General features: G+C 39.1%; 1 protein-coding gene across 2 annotated transcripts in view; it reads right to left on the bottom strand.

Moving 5' to 3' along the window:
• Dcx (doublecortin) overlaps positions 1-24,681 on the bottom strand; it is a 114,749-nt gene that overhangs the window by 18,721 nt on the left and 71,347 nt on the right. Inside the window, exons 4-5 of one of the 2 annotated variants that reach the window (XM_005404644.2) lie at positions 12,803-12,905; positions 10,596-10,733 (exon numbers count right to left, since the gene is read on the bottom strand). In XM_005404644.2, coding sequence (XP_005404701.1) covers positions 10,596-10,733; positions 12,803-12,905 — 241 coding nt within the window. The remainder of the gene's footprint in view (positions 1-10,595; positions 10,734-12,802; positions 12,906-24,681) is intronic. The other variant, XM_005404645.2, reaches the window with a different exon arrangement.

The raw sequence follows: 24,681 nt of genomic DNA, 5'->3' as shown, positions 1-24,681 counted from the left end.
GGTTTCTGAAGTTTGGGCTTTATTTCTGAAGAAAAGTCACAGAAAGATTTTAAGCTGAATGTGACGCAATCAAATTTGCCTTATGAAGCTAGTATTCCATCCAGCTGCTGTGGGAAGACTGAGGTGGGTGGGGCTGGTTTAAGGGTAAAAACAAGGAGGTTGTTTAGAAGACACTGCAGCAGTCCATAAGTGATGGTGCCTTCAACTATGGCAATGGAAATAGAAAGAAGGAACACAATGGTAGGGATATGGAGGCCAGGTAAACTGAGAATGTTATGTTGATATACCATGTAAGCCACCCAAAAAGAACATGATGCATGTCAGACAGCACAGGGAATGTATGAGCCATTTTTTGCCAGTGCTCTGGGCTGTCTCATGAATGAAGGATGCATTTTGGGAAAGGCAAGTCTGTGGTGCCACAACTACTCTTCATAGGAAATGAAGGAGTTAATAGTTGGAAGAGTTAATGGACCACCTATAGTGCCTAAGGACTTTCCCAGTAGGACTTGGCCAAGAACATTTAGAATAAAGAGTAATCTTAGAGACCTGTGTGAGCAGACACAACAGAGCTTTTCAGCCCACAGCCCTGTGATCTAACAGATGTGGACATCCCTGGGTATGTTTTGTCACTTGACTCCACAAGGGTACTATAGCCTTCCCTAATTCTGGTTTTCCAGCATTTGCTAGCCACAGCACAAAAGGATGGCTAATGTCTTCCCAATATTAAAACTGTTGTTTTTCTATGCACTTATCTGAGATTGAACCCAGTGGCCTTGCGAAACATGGAAAATAGGTAGCCACAGGCATGTCTGCATCTGAGTTTCCATGTGTTGGCTATGGATATGAAAACAGGTTCTTCTGAAACTTCTAGATCCTTTCACAATATCCTGTGAAACTGTTTTACCCCATAAAGTGAAGGGCACTACTTAAATCATATACTATATATGTCTTTCTCTATTCTCTGCATATGTGTCAAAGTGTATATATGCTCCTCATGCTCTAACCCTACAGAAGCAATTGTAAGCTCTTTGTAAATAATGGACTTTATTTTGCCATCAACATTCAACAAGTACTTTGGAAGTCAGTTTTTGATAATTTAACTGCCTCATACTGCATTGTTGACACTTTTTCATACTTCCCCAGAGTTACCTAATGGAATGAAATCCAAAGATGGGCATAGAGAAATGAGAAAACTTAGGTATAAGCAGGAAAAAGTAGATTCCTCACAACCTCTATTTGCAGCCTAGATAAAAATATATTCATGTGCACATTTTGTCCTAGATTCTGGGAAAAGTCTGGAAAGGTGCCATTACATATGGATTCTGGAGCTAACTCATATAAATGTCAAGTAAAAGAAGTATGAAATATTGCAAATGGGGTATGATGAACCGTGTGTGCTCTTGGATTGGTAAGCCCATGTAGAAAGGCTGTCACATTTCATTTTGAGAGGGAATAGAAATGTTACCACTATTTGATATTCTTTATTTTCCTTTATTCTTCCTTACTAAACATTCCTTAGTCCTCTGGTGATTTGGGAATGCCTTGGAAGGGGAGGTCGCCTTCCTCTTTGACCTGTCTCTCATTTCCCACCTCAAAACCACAGTACTGTCTCATGGTTCTCTCCTTTTGTTTGTACATAGTCCAAATTTTCCCTTTCCTTTCTTGCCTTTGTACAGTTCATTTTCCCCCTTTGCAACAAGATATGCCAAAAACTTTTCAATCTCGTAGTCTATCAATATCATCAATAAAAATAGAGAAATACTGTTTATGGTGTGTCTATGCTCTCTCTCTTTCTCTCTCTCTCTCTCTCTCTCTCTCTCTCTCTCTCTCTCCTCTCTTCCTTTCCTCCCTCCCTTCTACACACACGCACACACACACACACACCTTACACACTTGTTCCAGTTAGAGGTAGCAAAGTCAGAAATCAAAAGCAGGTCTTTGTGACTCCATAGCCTATGTATATTCTTTTATGTTTGCAGTTTTGCTACATAGGCCCTTTTAAAAATGAATTCCTCCTGATATTGCCCTCTCTGGAAATTTTGCTGCACAGGCTAGAGAAGAGGGGGAAAGACATGGCAGAGAGAAGAGAAAAGAATAAGAAGGTAGAAGCACATACCAGAGCTGACAGCCATCTTCAAGGCTTCGATTTTATCTGATTCAGATTAGAAAGTGATTAATTAGGAAGAGCTTTCTTTCATTCACCAATCTGGCTGGTTACTGACACAGTGCGATGAAACAATAGAAGACAGAGAAGCCAGCACGGCATGTAACTACCCTCGTGCCGCAGAGCTTTCGGGGAAGATGGTATCTGTGCCCCGTCTGTCACCTCTCTTAGCTGATGCTCTTTAGCAATGCAGTACAGTTGCCAAGCTTGGCCCTGCACTTTCTTGGCTCAATGGCTTTTCTGAATGATTATGCTTGTCCTTGCCCCAGTACTCATGTTTAGCTCCTTAGCTCTGTCAGCCTTTCCTGTATGAATAGAACAGAACAAATCCACACAGGATGGCTGGTAAGATGGCTGATTACCTAGATTTACAAGGATTTAAATATATGAAGCAGGGTGAATTACATGTATATAAATATATGCTAGAAATGCATTTATGGGAATGGGGAATAAGATAGTGAGGGGCAGGTTTCCAAAGAACAAGATAGATTCCAGTGTCTGATGTGAGTGGTCAAGGAATATGGAGTAACCAACCAGTCTACAGAGCTGATGCTTAACTTTGGATTCCCTTGTCTGGAGGCCGGGGTATAAAGTGACCTCAGGTGCAAGTGATGAAAAAGCTGTCTAGGGAATGAGTTAGACAATACTTTCTGGGTTTGGGTTTGCTTGACCAAAATAGAACAGAAATAGAAGTCCATATTGGCATTTGTTTTTCTCTTGACTTTTAACTGGAAACTAAGCTGATTTGGGGCTCACTCCCTTAGCCTTTCTTCCCATTCTGATTCTAACAGTTGAGCCCGCTTTAAAATTAATATTTTGGGTTTTGATTTGATGTCTTTTCTACAATATTGCTCACTGAAAATAACTCCAACCTCCCAAATTCTGTCATAATTTTGGAACTCCCTTGATATTTGCAGTTGTATTTCTAGCTACTTTGAAAACATTTTTAAAGAAAAGAAACGCATGATGTTCCTGATAATCCTAAGAAATGAAGGTCAGGTATTACTAGTTCCTTTTAAGCAACAAAGACATCGAGGTCCAGAGAGGGTACAACTTGCTTCCATGGATGGTGGCTTCTAGGATTTGCTCATAGAATCCATTCTAAGATGCCCTATGTCACATACTTTCCTCTGTGATCTTTTAGTGATTCATTGTCTAGTGCTCTTTAACTTCCTAATGTCTTGTAGAAGACACAATACACAACTCAGCTACCTCCTCATTTTCTCATATTGAGATGCTCTCAGCTTTCCTTCATCCCAGTCAAAACAATCCCTGTTTCCTCTTTACATGTATAGGAAACTTCTGGAATGCCATACAAGTTGAAACAAGGTGGTTTCAGCTTACTTCAGAAAAAGGACAAGAGACAGACCCTGTGGTTTTTAAACATCCATTCCAAAAAGCTTTGGCAGGGTGTCTGGGTTGCTTTGGCTAATTGTTTCTGCTTCATAGAGAAAATGCTGTCACTTTCCCCAGATCTCTCCATTAGGGAAGCAAGAACTGAGACCTTAGAAACAATTCTTCAATGATTCTGTCTTTGATTTGTTTCTTAGGTCAAATTCAATCAATAGATTATAAGACAATGCAGCTTCAGAACATGAAATTTGCATTTTAAATCTATATCCTCCAGAGCCTTGGACAGCATGCAATGTGAATCCTTTAAATGAGAGAAGGAAACATGTTGCAAAACAAATTTATGTACCCAGTCCTGCAATATTTTGACACAGGTGAGTTTCCTTCAAGAAACAGATAAATATAAGGGGGCTGGAAGTGCCAAGAACTGTCGTCTCAGTCTTGATGAAGCAGTCAACATTTATTTCTTATTGAAGGCCATTGTGGTCAGAACGCATTTCTGATAGAACATGGGATCTTGGTCAAATAACTCAACTTTTATCTGTCACAATTATTTTTCATCTGCAAAATGAGGATATAGCTATATTATAAATTTGTTGCAAAGACTAAATTAGTTAACACATGCACATATAATACAAACTGTATAGGTATTTTAAGTGAAAAATTTAAATTTATATGTATACCAGTTCCTCAAATAAAATATAAACTTCTTGGTGACACAAGTTGTTGTCTAATTCTTTTTCCTCAAAGATCTTAGCACGACTAAGTACTCCACCAATACTTTGGAGATTCAATTATATTTAAATGCAAATCTCCACCTGTGGCAGGCTGATAGGACCCTTGTTGGAGGGAGGCAATGCCACTTCCCACACACCGCAGAGAGCGCACCAGCCTCCACTATACCGTTTGCTCCAATCACTTCCTAAGGGGCTCTCCAATGGCAACCTGAAAGTTGTCTGAGACATGTGGCAGTTCTTCCAGTTAAACCAGACATGAGCTGCAGTTTTAGAAAAAAATCAGATTATAGGAAGGAAGAGACTAGTTTTTCGTTTTTTTTTAATCTCATAGCTCTCCCAAGGGCACCACTTTTCCTTGGAGTGACAGTAGTGGGGGAGATGGTGAAAGGTCTAGGACGGGACACTGGCAATAAAGCACCTAGCACTGTGCTCAGTGCAGTACAAGGAGAATGACATAGACACCACACCACTCCTTGCCTTCCTACATCTCTGGCCTGGAGGTGGGGGAAGGTGAAGGAAACAGAAAAAAATGAGGACGAGCAAAAATATACGTCAGCATTCAGGACATTGGACCTACCCACCCTGCCTATGGCAGTGACACACTGCAGAGAATGCCTGTGTGTAAGCAAGGAGAGCTGAGTTCTAGCTCTTGACTGCTAAGTGGTTATACGACACTCTGAAAACCTCAAGATTCTGAACCTCGTTGTATCTTAGCTCTTCAATCTAAAAAAATTCTGCATAATCATAATTTTCAAACCCAATTCATGGTGCTATTATGAGGGACAGAATATGGACATGTTTTGAAAAATGCGCATTTAATTCATGCGAAAGATTATGATATTGAACCTCTCTCAGCTAGAGAAGAAAGGTATTCTTGTGCTATTTAATACAATAGTTTCTAGTTACATGGGGCTACTGACCATTGGAAATGAGATTGTCGAAACTGAGACACACTAATAAGTGTAAGGTACAGCTCAAATTCAAAAAGGGATATATATCTAAATAATTTCTTACTTTACTTACATAATGAAATGGCAGTATATTGAATGTTTTGCCAGAATGCATTTTAAGTAAGTTAGACTGTTTCTTATAATTTTTATAAATGTGGCTACTACACATTTTAAAGTTACATACATGGATTGGATTTGTGGCTCACATTATGTTTCTGTTAGACAGAACTGGTCCAGAAATTCACACTCAAAAAATGTCAGAACAGCCAGATCTCTCCATCTTGGGCAAGCCAAAACAGCCTGAGACTCTGGGGTACAATTCTCTCGTGGATTCCGTTATGGTTTGTGTATAGATGTCCCCCAAAACCTCGTGAATCATGGGGCAGGCTTCTAAGTTTGTGATGGATTCATGGTCTAATGCTGGGAGTATGCGTGTGAGTGCTCAAAGGGTGTACACTTGGATAGAGGACCCATCCCTTCTTGGAAGGTCAGGAACAGGGAAAGTTTGACTTTCAGGAATAGGTGCACATGAGTTGGAGGAAGAGAGGTGGAGAACACTGAGTTGCTACAAGGACTTACTGTTAAATAATAGCAAACTAATTATCACAGTAAAATTCTCTCAACCTACCGGCGTGGGTAACTAGCTGCCTTGGGGGCCCTTAAAAAGAAAGAAAGAAAAAGAAAAGATTTCTTGCCAGCAACTAGCTATTTTGTCAGTTCAGTTCGATTCAATTCAGTTCAGTTCAGTTCAATTGAATTCAATTCATTTGAGAGGAAAGTTACATAAAGGGAAAATTAACATTATACTGACCGAAATGGGAACAGAAACAGACTAGAAATGTCTTCCATTAGTTCTAAAGCAAGGTTTAATTTTGCCTATCAAAATGGCAAATCCTGGGTTAATCAAAGTGTGGCACTGCACAAACATTTTTCCGATATCTTGTAGGACAATCATGGGTTCAGATTTTATCTGTTTACCCATTTCTGGGGCTACTTTAAAGACAGACATGGCTAATAGGACTGGGCTTCTAAAAGTTCATCAGCTCCTCTCAGTGTGAATGAGCTCCTTACAGTAATAATATATGGACAACAAAATCCTTTCTTAATTTGATTTTAGGGTTTAACTCCAGACATTCCATTTGAGAACTCAATACTGGCAGGAATTGGGATTGAATTTGATGGGCAAGTAGGATTTTGATATATTCATGGGGCAGAACAGCAAGAAGACAATTTAATGACTTAAGAATTAAGGAATCAAACTGTGACACAAATTACAAACCACATAGCATAATAGAAATAATTAGTATACTTCAAGTCAAACTGAACCCAGATATTAACCAAACCATGAGTTCAGCCAAAGATGTGTGCGTGTGTGTGTGTGTCTACTTATATTTTCTAAGGAATCAGAAAGTCAAAATATTCCTTTATCTGAACTTGAGCCAATGTTTTCTTTGGTAAAGGAACATTTTTGGCTTCCTTTTACCTTTAAAAGAGGTAGTTAACATTTCCTGGAAATGTCCTATCTCATTTCCTGGAAACAACCTTTAGTTACTCAAGTTAAATAAAGGTATATACATCGATCCACAAGTTCCAGATCAAAGACAGACTAATACAAGATGGAAACAGGGTAGAACTACCTGCGTGTCCTAGAAAAGAACAAAGATGTTCAGCCCCATTCACCACTGTTATTCTGAATAAAAGTATGTTAACCTGCGTATGTCTCTTGCTAACAACTCAGGAAAATCTTGACTTTTTAATGAAATTCTTTCTTCTTAAATCTCAAATGTCTGTAAGAATTTTTAAAAATTTATTAGTGCATGTTTCTGGTACAAAATGTTTACATTCATCATAGAGAGCAGGTACGTTTACTTAACATATCTTAATTTTTTTTAGTCCCCTTCCTCTCCTTCCCTCTTCTGTCTCCTGATCTTTTGTAAGAAATTTATGTCAATTGAAAATCACACATTTTCCATAGTTTATTATTCTCCTCATCTGATTCTGATCCTGTGAGAGCTACTTTATACATCTGTGAATTATAAATAACTGATAACAATAGAGAATTATTGTTATCTATACAATTACAAATTATCTCTTATCCAAAGAGTATGGGAAACCTCAGAGAAGACAAGAAATTTGCCATGACTCAAAAAACTAGGAAATGGTATGGCTGAATTCCTTAAAAGAATGTCTCCTCTTCCATATCCTACCCGGCCACTTCAGCTTCGAATGGTCATGAGTGAGGTGGAGCTAAAAGGGAAATAATGCGCATGCCAAACCCCAACCTTACCCAAGTTACTGTTTTGCCTAAGATCAGCTTTTTCCCTGTGGAATGTTCACTGAGGACTTGCTTTGGACTTGGCTCTAAACCAATTGTTATGGGATGAGTACAGTTATGCTATATGGGATTGAAACCATATGGAGGCTCTATCCAAGGTGAGCCCAAACTCACTGCTATGAAGGTGTCTAGACTAGGGCTTAGCTTCATTTATATTCATTAACTATCTATAGTAAGGATTCCAATTATTTCTACTGAGAATGCCACTCTAGGCTGGTGGTAGGGAACAGGCATTGTTTGTGAATCTGCTCTCTGCCAAGTCACGTTCCATCCCCACCCCAAGCTGAGTATTCTGTTTGCCTTGTGAGTCTGAATAAATTCTCATTCCTTTCTCTAGCAAGGGAGCTCTGAAAAACAAGTGCATATCTTGCCTGCCCAGGCCTGGATTAAGATCTACTGAGTCCTAATGTATCCCTGTTTTGTCTCTGTCCATGAGGCATATATTTTGTAGAAGGGAAGTCTTATAGGCCACAAACTGAGGATCAGTGATTTAACAGGTGCTGAAACAGTATTTAATTCTGGGTGGTTGTATTCATATGTGCTGGGTAGCCAACTGAATAGTCTGCAGAGAAAATCTGTTCACTTCAGGCTGATACTATCTGAGAATTTCAATAAAGTTGCATGGTAGTCTTTCAAAATTGGTCCACAAATTATTCAGTATTTCTTTTAAAGGGGTGGAGCCTAATTTCTCTCCCCTCAAATGTAAGCTAGACTTAAGGACTGCTTCTAATCAGTAAAATAACACAGAAATGCCAACATTGGCTTTGGAGTCTAGGTCATAAAAAGCCCTGCATCTTCCTTTTCATTCTCTTGAATCACTCACTCAGATGCGAGATCCCACCAACACTCATTTTGGTGGTGGATCCTACAGTCCCAGTGGAGCCTTTGATGTTTGCAGTCTCTCCCCAGATCCTCACTGCAGTAAAAGGACAGAACTGTGCTAGGACTACCCAGGTAAGCCACTCCAGGATTCCTGCCCCACAGAAACTATGAGATAATGAAAACTTATTTTAAGCCACTAAGTCTTGTGGTAATTTGTTTCACAGCAAGGTATAAACAGTACAGTTACAAGTCCCCCAAAATATTGCTGTTTCTAAAAAATGATTAGTTAAGCAATTATTGCCAGTCTTTATAAATCTTGAACAAATGTTTAAAAATTCTTTAAGTCTTTTGTTTAGAAACTGTCCACATAATTTCATTCTCATTCCAAGTGTTAAAATCTGAATCACTAGTTTCATCAGTATGAATTTGCATAGATTCGTGCACTCTTCTGCACACTTGAACAAGAAGTCATCAAAGTACATGTATTTTCATTCCTTCAGCAAGAATTGCCTAAATGTCCACTAAGTCTCTAACACTGGGCTTGGTGAAATAGGTGCACTTATGCATCTATTCTTTCAGAAATATTACCTAAGCACCTACTAGGGACGAGAAACTGTGCTCAGCACTGAGGATACAAAAATTAATGTAGAACCTTGCCCTTGAGGGGCTCAGTATTTAGCTGGGGAAGCAGACAAATAAACACACAGTTTGTAACACAGTATGGTGACTATAACCCCAGGGATATGAGTGGCATGCTATGATATTGCACAGAACATAAAACTATGTCTATATGAGGTCTTGAAGGACGAATGGGAGTTTTCAAGCAGGGTGTGAGTTGGAAGGATGGAATTACAGGGTTGTGGATCAGGATATGCAAAGATATGGAAATATGAAAAGCCTGGGCTGTCGTGTCACACCTCAGTTTCCTTTGCCTGAGAATAAAGAGATGGTTGGTGTACGCATACTTTTCATAGTGTGGGGTAGGCAGGAGAGGCTGGTTTTCTAGGTATAGGCATTTCAAAGCCTATGAGCTGTTCAAATTGCCTTAAATTAAAGGGTTTTTATACTTTTCAAGCCGGCGAGATAGCTCAGTGGCACAGTGCCTGCCTGGCAAGCACAAGGTCCTGAGTTCGATTCCTGGAACCAAAAGAAAGAAATTTATACTTCGCAAAGGCTCTCGGGCTAGAAGAATGCTCAGGATGAACTCTGGACCTTGGGAGAACAAATATACAGGTCTTCTGAACCACAAATTCTATAGTGTGAAGAATTCAAATTATCTGTGTGAGTCTACTAAGCTTCTGAACTTGGACTTCTGTGGCCTTTTACTTTTTTGTTTCAGAGATAATGTGGCCTTTTACTTTTAACAACATTTGCCATTTTTTTAAAAAGTGGAAGACATTTCCTTTTAGAGCAGAGCCACTCAAAGTGCAGGACCAAGACAAGATAAAGAGTTTCTGGCAGAGTGTAAATCAACACACTGCTGCCTTCATCAATGCATTAATGCTCTGAGGAAAAAAAAGTCAGCTGATCTAAATGGTTTACTTAGTGGCATAGTTAACTTACACTTGGCACAAGTTCTAATCTCATCACAGACTGATAACAAACAGCTCAAGTGCTGCCAATGATCCATAGACCACAACATTTAGGTTACTCCCAATCCACTAAATGTTTTATGATAAATTTCTGCATGTTTTCAGAACCTAGTCTACGCTTTTTTTTTTCTCATTGTGAGAATAATGCAATTTATCTTCTTTCTCCTTTTTAAAAATTGTATATCTGTAGTCATATGGTGTACTTATCTTTTTTTTGTTATGGCATCTCATTAATCTGAAGCTTACATGTGTCAAGTATGTTGGCATTCTGGGTGTCAATTTTGACATTCTTGTCCTAGAGTCTGATTTTTAGTTTCAGATTACATCTGCGCTATTTCAGTGAATGTATTTTTCCTGGATGATGTTGAAGATGATGACAATGATAATAACCATGACAATAAGCATTATAGAACGCATGACAAAATAGGACAGATTTTTGGTAGGCATACACTTGAGTAGAATAAAGATTATGGCTGTGCCTCCGTAATTCCACGTTTGCCTCTTCTAGTGTCTGGAATGATAGAATTGGTGGTATTCATGGAGACACAGGAGTGAGCGAACATGAGAAACTCATTCCTCTACATGCAGAGGGCATCTGCCTCCATAAATGGAGTGAGCATGCACAGTTAAGAGAACAGCACTCACCGTCTTGGTCGTTACCTGAGTCAGCTGGAGACTTGCTTCTGCGCATAGGGCCAGGACTCTTGGCTGAATTTTTCTGAGGTGTTGGGGATGCCTTTGGGCCAGCTGTGGCTGATGGGTTTCCCTTCATGACTCGGCATTCTGAGACAAAAGGATGTAGATAGCTTAGTAGAAGGTAGAATTGAGGTGTAGCATGTTACCAGCCTTGGGAAATGGGAATAATGACCAAAGGCCAGAGCACCCAAGTGTCTCAGGACTAGAAGGTGGTGCTCACTGTCTGTAGGAACTATGGCTGGGAAGAGGAAGGCATGAGGAAAACCTTCAAAAGCAACCTGGGCTAACCTAGGTGTTCAAGTCACTGGATTATGGACTGAGGGCAAGACTTTAGAAACAGGTCAAGTAGATAATAATTCAGCACAATCATTTAAGAAATACTGTACAGGGGTTTTAGAATAGAACCAATGAACACAATGTTTAATTAATTCCCTTGCAGTAGAGCTTCACATCTTGGAGGTTATAGCTACATATATAAAACATCCATGAGTAATTTAAAAGATGGTTAGGAAGCTACTAATTATTATCTTTTATACACCACACATTTTATGCTTACCTTGTGATTGTCATGTCATTTTATATAAATAACCACTGCCACCAGCACCACCTTGCATTTATAGAGATCTTTCAATTTTTAATGCATATTACCATAATGCCTTTTGCCGATTTAATGAACAAATGGGCCAACAATGATACTGCCACTTATGTTTTGAGAATACTCATGGTTTGTAGGAGAGTCTGCCAAACATTCCTGCATTTGCTTCAGCTGCAGTCTGACACATTTGCAGCACTCTCTCTATGCATGCCACTCAGCATCCTCTGCTATGATTATGTTGGGCACTGATAATGCTAATTTATTAGGAAAATCATTATGCTCATTTTGCAGATGAGAGTATGAAAACCTTAATTAGGCCTTTTGCTTAAGGCCATAAAGCAAGAAAGTAGCAGAACAAGACCAGAAGCTAAGTCTCCTGAGACCATGTCTAGCATTCTTTCCTCTATGCTTTTCCCAACCTTGGGCTACGATATGAAAAGTGGAATAAAACAGCTGGGTAAATAGGATAAACAGGAAAGTCATTTCTTTAAACACCTTCTTGCTACCTACTAATTAAAGGCACACTGAAATTTAAGTGGTAAACTGAGGTTTTTAGAAAACCGAATTGAGGAGAAAGCTCATTTTTATTTGTTTGGCTTCTTGTTTTGATTGGTGACCTTTAGTGGTCTCTGCCCAGAGATGGAGATGGAGAAAGTGTAGGAAATTGGACACAGTGTGGATCTGTTTAGCTATTTTATGGCCATTTGCCATAAAAACAAAGGGAAAATAGCATAATGCCACCTTTTTAAGGTCTTTGTGTCTTGAGATGTTTATAAAGTATATATTAGTAAAATTACTTTTGGTTTTCTCACATTTTATTCCTCCTAAGTAGAAAAAGTTTTGAATGTATATTTTCATCATATCACATCCTAATCCTGTTACTATGTGAACTAATTTACATTTAACTTACAGAGTACCTGAATCTTAGAATTAAGCAAAGGTAGCTAGAAGGGGAAATGTTCAGGATCCTCTGGAATCCTGAATCACAAAGCAGGGAGAATAAGACAGCAAACCCAAAGGTGTGAAATGGATTTGATATTAAGAATATAGTAGAAAAATCTTTCTAAAATGGAACCATTAACATGGGCCAGGGGGCTGGGGATTTAGCTCAGCGGCAAAAGCGCCTGCCTGGCAAGCGCAGGGTCGTGAGTTCGGTTCCCGGTACCGGAGAAAAAAAAAAAAAAAAAAAACATGGGCCAAATAGCTAAAAGATATTGACTATAAAATATATATATGTACAATTTCCAAGTTCTGATTCCAAATATTCCTTCCTGTGCTCTGATGGTGCTTGTTAGCCCATGTGATATAATATGTGGTTCAAGAAATATGGTTATTATTGGGACAGATGGTAAATTTTATTGAGTTTGGAGGCCGGACCTCTGGGACATCCAGTTAACATCTCACTTAATGGCCCATGTGTCCAAATGTACAGGAGAAAGATTAATATCTGCCTTTCAGGGACTATGACTGAATGTTCTCCAGGCCAAATAAATCCATGGAAATCATAAAGGATCAAAGAGAGGAGAATAATGGGGCAATAAAACCCAATGATTGCGCTTACCATTTTCATCCAGAGAAAAGTCATCTTGAGCGTAGCGAAATTTTTCAGGACCACAGGCAATAAACACATCATCATCACCGAAGAAATCATGGAGACAGGTTACCTGTCATGGAGAAAGCAGAAACACTGGATTGATATTTGATGTTTTTGTGATAATGAACCTCATGCCATGTTGGCAAAGGAAAAAGTTTCACATCTAAGCCATCATCTCCAGCTTGTGAGGATCTTCTTTTTTCTCAAAACACCTACCACCCTCAGAGTTGGCATCACAATTCATAGTGAATGAAGGTGCAGATACTACTGTCTCTCTGCATGTCATGTGTGCTATCTTGTTTCCATCACATCAAGAGTAAGATTGAGACGATATCTAAATGGAATGTCCTCCTCTGAAGGGAAATTAGCCAGCAGATGTCCCTATGAATGTTACCTTTTCTCAGCACCTCAAAGACAGAGTACTCCTTGCCCAACTCTGAAGCCAGGAGTCTAGGCCAAAGCAGATTAGACAGATTTCCTGCAGCTTCCAGTGGATAGACCCTGAAGTTAACCTAAAGGTGCAAATCATTCCCTCCAGATATATTTGTTCTAAAAGAAAGACATCATTTCTTAACTGATTTGCGCAGATGCTTGTGCATGTGCTTGCGTGCACACACACACACACACACACACACACACACACACACAGGATTTTTGTTAGCAATGAGCCCAGAACTTGACAGTATCACAGAATAATATTCTTCACTGAGAAACGAGAGGAAGAAACAGTGCTGCCCAGCTGAAATTTCATCAAGAGCAATGGATCACATAACTTTGAGTCTCTTCTGACAAAGCCATGTTCCCAAGGAACCTTTCCTGCTCTTTTGCACCCTATGCATTGCTGCTCCTTCACAATAGAGACAGTATCCCCAAGCCCCTCTCTCACAAAGAAATGAGGGTCTGTGGGAATGTATGCAGCTCCCTTCTGTCTCCCCACTTCTCAGCTTCCCTAATTACATCTGCTAATTAGTCCAGCACATCAGGGAAACCCCAAGAGAAACCATAGAGTCAAAACATGTTTATCCTACTCCTTAGCTTATAAGTGTTCAAAGCATCTAATCATTCATTCTAAGCTTCCTATTCAGGTTGCCAGCAATGGTTTTCCAAAGGCACAGCTTGCTGGGTGCAGAGAGCAATATGTTACATTTGAAAAATGTTTATATTAATAACATCATCCCATCATCCCAAGGTCTATACAGTCCCTCTTCCCCCAGCCAGGATGTTGCAAGCTTTACACAAAGGGAAAGATACTTAAAGATTATCCCCCATTGTTTCAGTCTTCCAATCATCCGTCAGATGCCCAGAGAAGGGAGAGAGACTTGGAAGACTGCCAGGGTCACTCTTTTAAGCTTCTTCCTGGTCTAGAGTCTCAACCTCATCAAACAGACTAACACATTTCTTAAACCCACTTGTCCACAATCACGTAATGACAACCAGAATTAGCACTGGTTGAAAACATACTCTGTGACAGCATTCTGCTCAGTAATTCCCAATTTGTCATCTCATTTTGCCCTCAGGACAAACCTTGGAAGTTGCTATTATTGTCATCACTGTTTTAGAGATAAGAAACCTGAGAGCCTGAAACAATAAGTAAATTGCTCCGGTGGAAAAAATGAATCCAAAGGCAGATCTATGTGACTTCAAAACCTGTGCTTTTAATCACTCAGTAACACAAATGTTTGGGCACTAGAGAGACTGAGATAAATAAGACTCACGCCATGATTTCATGAAGCTCACGGTCCTATGGAGTGAGCTACACCAAAACATTTTAATTTAGTCTTATAGGTGATGTGGGATCTATTGTTAATCATGTCTAAGTGATCCAAAATGGATCCTGCCTATTATCCAGGTAGCACATGGTACAAGTAACAGATCTAATAACAAGCTACATGGCTTGTGCCCTGCTGCAGACCACCTGCCAGCACCTTTGACCTGGGTTCAATGCAATCTGAAGCCCTTAGCATTGATATACCAAGTGTCTCCGCTTTGTTTTATCCCGGTACCTCCCTGACCCTGAAGAACTGTGCCCTATCTTCTTGTACAAGGATGCCCTTGAACCTGACTAGCTCCCTTCATTTTTGCTTACCAATCAAAGGAAACCTCACTGTCTGTTAGCTGTCTCTAGGAATTAATACTTTATTTCAGGTCCTGTTTGTGCCTCTGTGGGTATTCACCTAATCTTCCCCAGTGTATCGCACATTAGTGAATATAAAAACCAAGCTTATCCCTCCATCTATATCTTCCCATAGATTCTGGTCGCAAGATTATGACAATGAGAATTTAGCTAAGGGTGTGTCTGCTTCAACTCCTTCTGCAAAGAAGGTAAGGAGGAACATTCAGAAGCTTTGTAAAGTTGCAAGACTGAAAAGCAAGAATAAGGAATCAATGCAGCAGACAACAGATATTAGTGTTTAGAGAATCTGAAAGGTAACAAAAACACAAATTTATAAACAAGAAAGGAGAAATGCACACATTCAAAAATTATTCTTCATATTATTATGCTGAAACTTAGATGAAATGAATGATTTTTACATCTCAGTCACATACTATGATATCCCCTTACCAAGCAACAAAACCTTCCTGATTGGTAGGGAGTTGCTGTTTCTGTAACCCATAATTTACCAATTCCAAGACTTTCAACCTCTACCCAGGCTTTGCAGAAAGGCTTTGGATAACTCTTCCTTTGGGCAGCTTTTAAGAAAGGCAAAGTCCCCTAATGCTTCTGTCAAATTCACAGTGTTGTAGCTGGCTTCAAACACATTCACGCTACAATACAGCTATTCAGGTATTTTTACGGTACTGGGGATGGAACCCAGGACCTCACACATGCTAGGCAAGCATCCTACCACTGTGCTACGTCTCCGGCCTTCCCACTTCACATTTTACTGGCTCCCAAATATACACAAATTCACATTTTGTGTGTGCTTCTCTGGCTATCCCAGATATCTTGGATATTGAGACACAGCAGCCATTTTTGTCACAGGGTTGGGAAAATAGAATTTTCTGTGTCTTAAATATGAGAAATCTAAGGTGCAAAATGTTCAGTTAGTCCAAGGAAGCACAGGTAGGTCATGGCAGAGCTGGGGCTAGCATTTAGGTATCCTGTGCCAATTTAGAACAAAGCAATTCAGTTGCCTGAGGAAACATGCCTTCCTGAAGCCCTGACCTTAAAGGCTTAGACAGGAGAGGCTCCATTTTCCGATTCAGTGCCCTATATATATTACAACATTTTATATGGTTGAAAAAAGAAGTCTCTTTATCAATCACATTTCTAATTTATGAACAAGAAAATTCCTATTCGTTACTGGAAACTGAGTATGTGATAGAGAAGGAAGACAAGAGATAAAAGAAAGAAGATGAAGGAGAAAAAGGGGTTAATGATGAAAAGAATGAAGTATAAGAAATAGTGCTCTTGGAATTCAGACTCACTTAATGCTTGCTTTTGCAAATGGGAAGGAGACTGAGAGATAGGAGGAGGTGAGAAGGGGAGGAGAAAGGGATGAAAAAAGAATTAAGATGCTTTATGTCTACGTACCAGCTTCCCATGAGGAATGCACTCATTATGTACTGCAAACATGTACTAATAAAGGAAAATAAATGCTATGGAGATAACATGATGCAAAAGTCATCTTGGTTTACACTACAAATTCATGATTTTACAAATTAGATTTTTGAGAAAAAGTCTCCATCATGAGGTGGTGACAAAAGTAGTAAATAGAATAGCCAGTATGATGACAAAGACAATATCCTCAGAGAGCAAAGGTCTTGCTGACATCAGCTTCAGTATGAGTCATACTTGGGTGTTAAGTCAGAGAAGAGAACAGGAAAGCATGACACTTATCTTTATAATTAATCAAATGCCAGCAAAAAATCAATAAAACCAACTCATATGAAGATGGAACCATTAAACCAATGCTCTTTAAAAAAAGCAAGTATTGTGCATTACTGTGAGCTATATATTATATGGATTCTCCAGCGACCTATATGCTCAAGTACAAATTGGGACATGGAGACAGCAGTTTGAGTCTGTTAGCTTCAAATGGAAAGTTCACCCTGTGACTTGATTTAGGCTTGATTAGATTCTCTATCCATATATTACAGATACTGGCAGTAGTTCTTATACATGCCTGCTACTAGTAGATTCTGCATTCCACTTACCTAATTAGTCAGAAAGAAATATTACCTCAAGAAGTAAGGTAATATATATAAACCTACCAGACTTGCTTTCAACATGTAAACCATTTTCACTGAAAGTTCAATTCCACCAGTATTGGTATATTAAGTACTTACTGAGGAAAAGGGAAACTATGTAAGAGACACAGAAATGCATACTAAAAGGCCCCTGCCTTCAAAGAATTGACAACATAATAAGCAAGTTAAAACAACACAAACAGTTAGAACATAGAGCAAGTTATTGTTAGCATTGTTGTAGAGACACAAAAAGCAAGGAGCAACACGGAAGACAAAGAGAAAAATGGTAATCATGAGAATTAGGGGAGACTTCACAGAGAAGATGACACAAAAATTGATTCTTGCAGAATGGATGGGACAGAGCTTGATAAAGAAAGGCGGTATTTCAGGGCCCTACATGAACAAAAGCAGAGAGGCAGGAATGTGCCTTTCTCTTAACAGCCATTGCCAAAAGCAGATACACGTTGTTAACTGTAATAACAGACGATCTGACCCTCCAAAGCTGTGTGCACACAATTTCCCAGATCCATCTGCCAATCTTCTGCACAGACAAAATACACGATTTCTTACTGATATAATTCAGAGTGAAGACAGGAGCAAGGAGCGTCTGTGGAGAGGGGTGGCCCCAGTGGTGAGCGAGAGGGAAACCCTGTGGCGAGAAAGACAAACCACACTAACTTTCCAGAGCTGACAACAGTGTGTCCTACCCGTAGAGAGTGTCTGGCAAGCTTCGCAAGGTGAGTTAATGTAAGAGGCTGTAAACATTACAGATGAGGCCTTTTCTGAAAGTTACTGCGACTCTCACTCTGGAATATTTCCTGCCCGCCAGCCCTGGTCTGGCTCCAGTCAAAGACTGGCACCGAGTTGGCTTGGTGAGCCCTGGCTACGTTTCTGAGACAAACTTGGCTTTCCTATCAAAATGATCTTCTTGGGGTCATCTTGAATGTTTGCCTGTAGGTTTTTCATGACAATATTTTGCTTGTGCAAGCAGCTACTTTGCTCTGCAGTGCTTCTTTATTCAGTGTCCTGCACTTCCCTAAAATTTTGGTGAAATAACAATGATACTTGCATTTTGTAATATTTGTACTGCTTTCAAAATCATCCCACATGTATGATTATCTTCTCAATCCAATTCAATCAGGCTTTCCATCAGGCTGCTCCTGTCAAGGCAAACAGGGCCTTCCATGTTGTCCAATCAAATGGTCACTTTCAGCCTCATCTTACTCCATCAACCCTTCAGCAATGTGACATAAGTTGATCAAGTCCCTGTCTTGAAATATTTTCCCATCTTAACTTCCGGGATATTACACTCTTTTGGTTTTATTCCCACCTCAGCCTCCTTTGCTAGATTCTCTTTCTTTCCCAGATCTCTCAGTATTTGAAAGCTTGTGTTTAATTTGCAGGTCTCCTTTCTTTGTATTCATTTACCGGGTGATCCACTCCAGTACTGAGACTTTACACACTATCTATATTCTTATGACTGATACAGTGATATTTCCAGGCTCTTATTCCCCATATCTCATGCAGCTGTACTGTTCTCTGTACAGCATCAGAGTAACATTTGACCATTTTGTTATTCGTGGTGAGAGCGATTGAACCAAGGGCTTCATGCATGCTAGGCAAGCACTGCTTACTACCAGCGAGCTACATCTCCAGCCTGTATTGTACAATTTTAAAATCCTTCAAAACCTGGCCGTAGATAGAATAAAATTTAAGCTATTTTATCTTGGCTCCATATTATCCAGCCCCTTGTATTACACATGCTAGCAATCTCCAGACATTGGTCAGCTTTTTCAGGGCTTACAGTTCCCTCAACACAGAAGATTCTCTACCCAGATTTATATCCATAGGACTAGATTTTATTCATAATTTAATGTAAAGTATGACAAATTTAACCCTGAACTTACATGTCATTGTGCTTTTTTGTGTGGGTGTGTTTACGTTTTAGTAACATATTTTTATTAGTATATGTTTGCAATACATGACAAATATATTCATCATGGGGAATTGGTACATATATTTATTACATTTTGATTCTTCTTCTCCATTTTGCTCATTTGTAACCACACAAATTAGTCATTATTATTTAAAATATTTTATATATTCTGTACTATTTAGATTTGCCTATATTTTTACCAGTGAATTTTCTCACATTTTTTGTTTCTTTTTGAGTCATTTTATTTTTATTTTTTTAATTTTAAAGATAAAAGAATGAAAACATATTAACAGACATACATTTACAAAATAACACAAAAACCATACAAGAAATATTAAAATTAGGTATGTTAGATTTTTCCATTCTATCTTTCATAGCTCTTAATCTTGTTTTTCACATTTTCTAATTTCTTATCTCTTGATGCTGCATTCTGGAAATATCTTCAAATCTGCCAGTTCGCTCTTTCTCTTTCTGTCTTCAGATGTGTTTGATTTGTTCTTTTACCCACTCATTTAATTTCAAATTTCAACGTTCTTATTGTTGTCATTGTTGTTGTTTTGCTTTTTTGAGACAAGGTCTGTCTACATACTTCAGGCTGGCCTTGAACTCACTATGTAGCTAGGCTGTCCTCAAATTCATGACCATCCTTCTGCCTCAGCCTTCAGAGTACTGGGTTTACAGGCATGTACCACCATGTCAGGCACAATGATCTTTTTATCTTTAGAAGTTTTTTGGCTTTCCCCAAAATTTCCTGGTCATAGCTAACAGTCTCTTTTCCTTGCTTCATTTGGATTCTATGTTTTGCTTCATTAAGTAGTCCATACTAAAGTTGTTCTATGTCCTGAGTCTGATAATTCTATCTAAAGTCCTTTGGACTTTGAATCTGTTGTTTTCTAATTCTTCCTCATAGTGACTTGTTTCCTTATGTGTTTGGTAACTCTTTTATTCTAAGTTTATAGTCAGCTTGGCTAAATCTTTGGGAATCCTTATTACTACCTGAATATTCCTGATTGGGAATATTTTCCTCCCAAAAAAGATGTACATTTGTTTCTGCAAGGTCCTGGGAAGGCACTAACAATGTGAAACCCCTTTTTATTTCTCTGCTGTTATTTTTATTATTACATGAGTAATATAAACTTGAGCTTCAGATTTGTTTAAAAGTAAGCTTTAGGTTTCAAACTCAAGAATATATGCCAGGAGGAGCAGTCACAACAACAGAACTAATAATTGTTTTATATATTTTATTTTCTACCCAGAATCATGACAAAGACAAAGTTACTCATACAGTTGTTTTGCTCTCAGGTTGATTGTCACATTGATTGGACAATAGTGTATATATAATTAATGCATTAATACTAATGCAATATATATATAGTCAAATTTTGTTACACATATTTTACAAAATTTAAAACACTGATAATATAAGATATCAAACCATTGAGTTACACAGTTTAAAAGGTTGAATTTGTGGTATTTGAATTATATATCAATAAAACTGTTAAAGAGGAGAAATGTAAAACCTGTCTAATTACAATTTATTCAGACAGGATTTAGCTGTGTTACAACAGGAATGTTTTTTAGACTACTCAGTCTTGCAATTTGCAAAAGCAGAAGTCAAATTTCACCTATTCAGAGATATCCTCCTTAGTGCTCAGTCTCAATTAGCACTATTACCACTGCCTTGAGAATCAAAGTTCTCTGAGTTCTCTCATTTGTCTCTTTCATCATTTTATCCCCACTAATTTCAAATGTAAAAAGACACAAACTTAAAATAATATTATCTTCAGTAAGTGTTAAGTGTAAGAAGAGTCTACAAAACATCACTAAATCTTAGATTCTTAATTAAGGATATTGCAATATAATAACATTATTTCTAGACTACTAGTGATCACCATCTTTTGCATCACATAGAAAAGAAAGTCTCAAAGGATGAGGACTGAATTCTTTTTTTTTTTTTTTTTTTTTTTGGTTTTTCTCCGGTACCGGGAACCGAACTCACGACCTTGTACTTGCCAGGCAGGCGCTTTGCCGCTGAGAGAGGACTGAATTCTTTACTAAATTCTGGGTCTATTTGTTTTCTAATTATTTGCCTAAAAATAAGACAGTGTCAATCTTCCCTCAATGAAAGACCATTTGTTTAAGAACCTGGCTCCCTCAGTGGATTTTGTCCTTTACACCTCTTTCACTTAGCAAAGTATCCGTTTCTTGGGAATGCGGACTATGTCTATGATTTCCTTTGTCTTGCTTTCCCGGTGCTTAGCTTCAGTGTGTGACCCATCCCCAGGATTTAGGAAAACATCCTTGCTGATCAGCAAGGGAGGAATTGATGTCCTATTCCCACTATTTGCTTCATTTTCTGGGAATTCCCAGCCCCTCTGCAGCCAATTTACCTATTCCCATGGCAAGTCATTCTAAGGGTGACTCTCCCTGATTCTCCAGCACTAGTCCCAATCAGGTCCCTCTCCATCCTTGTCTGGAGAAGAATGACTTGTCCTCAGAAATTTTTCTTGTAGGCCTTTCAATAGTAAAGTACCTCTAGGAATGGCTTGTGTTTCTGTCAACTGGTCCTTCCATTGGTCTTCTTTGCCTCATAGGCAATGGTGACATTACTCCTTCCATTTTTAAATTTCTTTCAGACCACAGAGTTAGATTTACTCTGTGCAGTCAGATCACAGTTAAGATATTGGCCCTTGAATTTATCCTTTTTGACCTTTACAATAAGTTATCTTTTAATGCTGAAAGGTCATATTGGTCCTTGAATTTATCTTTTTGACCTTTACAATAAGTTATCTTTTAATGGTGAGAGGTTTTGCTGCTTTATTTTTGTCATGTTTTTTCACATCTATTACCTCATTTGGTTCATTAACCTCTTCATAAATAAATGAGGCATAAAGGTCCATCAAGGTTAAGTGAATTGTATGGGTCATATTGTTAATTGGTGACAGAGCTGATACTAGAACTCAAGCTAGCTTTTTTCACGCTGACACACTGGATACCTAAGATATACTGCAAAGCTCTTATATCTTATAGAGAGGTGAGAACTTCTTAGATAAGTCTGAGTAGCATGAAGATGCCAGTGCTATGAGAAAGAGGGGGCATAGAGAGGCGCTGGGAAGGAGTAAGATTTTCTACCCTATTTTACCAGGAGCTGATCATGATTTAATAACCTAAGGTTGGAAATGCCAGCCGCCTTGGAAGCCTGACAATCCCCTCGATGCTCAAAGATGTTTTATCCTTAGTTTTTCTTTGCCATTTATCCAAAAGTCTGTGTCAGCTCCCACAGGGGGCCTCTCATGGATGAGAACAGCTGCAGAGGCGCTGGAGTTGGGCTGCTGAGTCCATGCCCAGGACTGACACCTGCCCTTCCACAGGGCCCTGGGGATAAGTTGGCTCAGAGAAACAGAGACGAGACAGAACTCCATTCATCAGAGAGTGCTGGGGTGGAAAGACCCTGCTTGATCCTTTGGCACCAGTAAGCTCTATGATTGGCCCTGAGCCCTACACAACTCCTGGCTCTGTTTAGTAAAGTCAATTAAAATAAGAGAATGTGTTTCTGGGGACCATTGCAGTTATCTATTTCATATAACTCTTATCTGGTGTCTGCTACACATGAAGTGTAGGTGGTTATGGCTTTGGTATTCAGTAGAGGAAAAGAAGGTTTGTTTTAAAAATGAAAGTTAATGTCTCCATCCTAAGTTCAAATCTGCCACTGACTCAGTGCCCTTTTGCTGGGCCTTAGTCTCTTCCATGATATAGTAAGGATGCTGGCCTGGAGGCTTTTGAGTTCTTTGTCCTTTTTGCATCCAAAATCTTTTCAAGGGTTTGATGAACACTGTGGATCTTCTCTCCAGACAAATGTACATGTGTGTACAGGTATCTAATTCTCCACATAAAATCCAGGGGGGTTCAAGGATTTCCCTGAAACTCATCCATAGACCCTATGTTAAGAGTCTCTGGAGTAGCTGATTTCTGATATCCATCTTAACTCTGATCATCTACAAAACATTCTGGGTTGGACACAGTTAAAGAGCAGAGACACTCAGGCCAGAATGCTGGCAGCTGTTGTGGAATCCCAGAAGCTTAACTGTACCCCCCTTCCCAGGCTTCCTGAGACTCCAGTCCAAGGGAAGCAAAAGGATGTAAGCTCATTCCCTGCGAACTGGATCCAAGGGAAGCAAAAGAGTGCACACTGATTTATAGCAAACCAGAGACTTGAGTATGCATCAGGCCATTGCCTCCCAGGTTGCTGGAATTTTGCAAGGATACTAACTTTGCAGAGCAGAGTAGGTATGAGAGTCATGGCCTCTAAATATTCTTCCAGGTCAGTTGGGGATAGGATAAAGCACATGCTGCTCAGTAGGTAAGGGACATTTGGCTCTATTGTAAATATCCTGAGACGGTAACTTAGAAGCTAATTTTCTACAGCATACTAATGGCCATAAACCTACTGCATTTCCTTACATAATAAATCCTCCTTTGTAAGTATGTATCTTAGTACCAGAAAAAGCATCAGGGGGAAACAAAGAAAGAGGGTTGGTGGACTTATCAGGGTCTCAGTAGAAAGCATATTGATACTCTTAGAGTGGATAAATTGATTAGAGTATAATAAAGGAAATTGGTTACCAAATAGGCACAGGGTATACAGAAATCATAGGATATACTACAGCATACAAGGAATAGTAATAGGGCTGGGGATATGCTCAGTGGCACAAGTGCCTGCCTGGCAAGCACAAGGTCCTGAGTTCGATTCCCAGTACCAAAAAAAAAAAAAAAAAAAAAAAAAAAAAAAAAAAAGACAAAAAACCAAAGGCATAGCAATAATGGGACCCATTAGTAACTTTACACCTGAAGGAGAGAGGGGAAGTAGCAGTGACTAGAACTCAGAGGGAAGGAGAATGAGAATCACGTGGAGAGGACTCCCTGATAGGAGCTATGACCTTTAATCACAGGATGCCCATCAATCTCTCAGGCAGGGTCCCAGGGAACAGTCTAATTCACTCCCCACCCCAGTGCTCTCCACTGGCTACACACAACTGGAATCCAGAAGACAAGGGAGTCCGCGGATGTGGGTCGGGTTTGAGAGCACAGAGCAAGGTAAAATACTTCAGAGCATGTCTAGAGGGGAAGGCCTGAAGAGCACACATATCACTACAGCAAGAAGAAGGAACTGTTAGTATAGCTTAGAATATAGATGGGGTGCCAGTAGCAATTAAGTATTATTAATAATAATATCAATATCAATTTACATTGGTAAAAGCCTTTGCACATTTTGTGCAATTTTTACTCCATTGTCTAATATGAACCATACAATTACCACACTACTGTTAAATAAAAGTAGAGGAAGAAATGGAAATGACAAGCTCTGGTAAGTGATGATAAAATAGAAACTCAGGATATATTTTAGAATTCAATTACAAAAAAAGGAAATGGTTTTTGACATTTGTTTCAATTTGCATGTAAATCACCTATCGAGTGCTCAAAAATGAAAATTATGACCAGATCCACCCTTCAGTTTTCACTTAAGTGGGCTTTGAGGAAAACTCTTAAAGTTTGATATTCTTAGAAACTGCAATAGTGCCTAATGGAAGCAATGATCCAGGCACCAGATGTGAAGGAACAACTGTGAAGTGTAAAATTGCAGATACCTATACCTGCTACCTTAGCTCCCTGCTTAGAAGATCATTTAGAAATTAGTAAGTCCTAGAAGGCTGGAGACCAA

The sequence above is a fragment of the Chinchilla lanigera genome, unplaced genomic scaffold (genome assembly GCF_000276665.1).
Source record: "Chinchilla lanigera isolate Chin_1 unplaced genomic scaffold, ChiLan1.0 scaffold00089, whole genome shotgun sequence".
NCBI classification, from domain to species: domain Eukaryota; kingdom Metazoa; phylum Chordata; class Mammalia; order Rodentia; family Chinchillidae; genus Chinchilla; species Chinchilla lanigera.
Note: the sequence above shows the minus strand (reverse complement) of the source record. Positions and strands in the feature narration are given on the sequence as shown.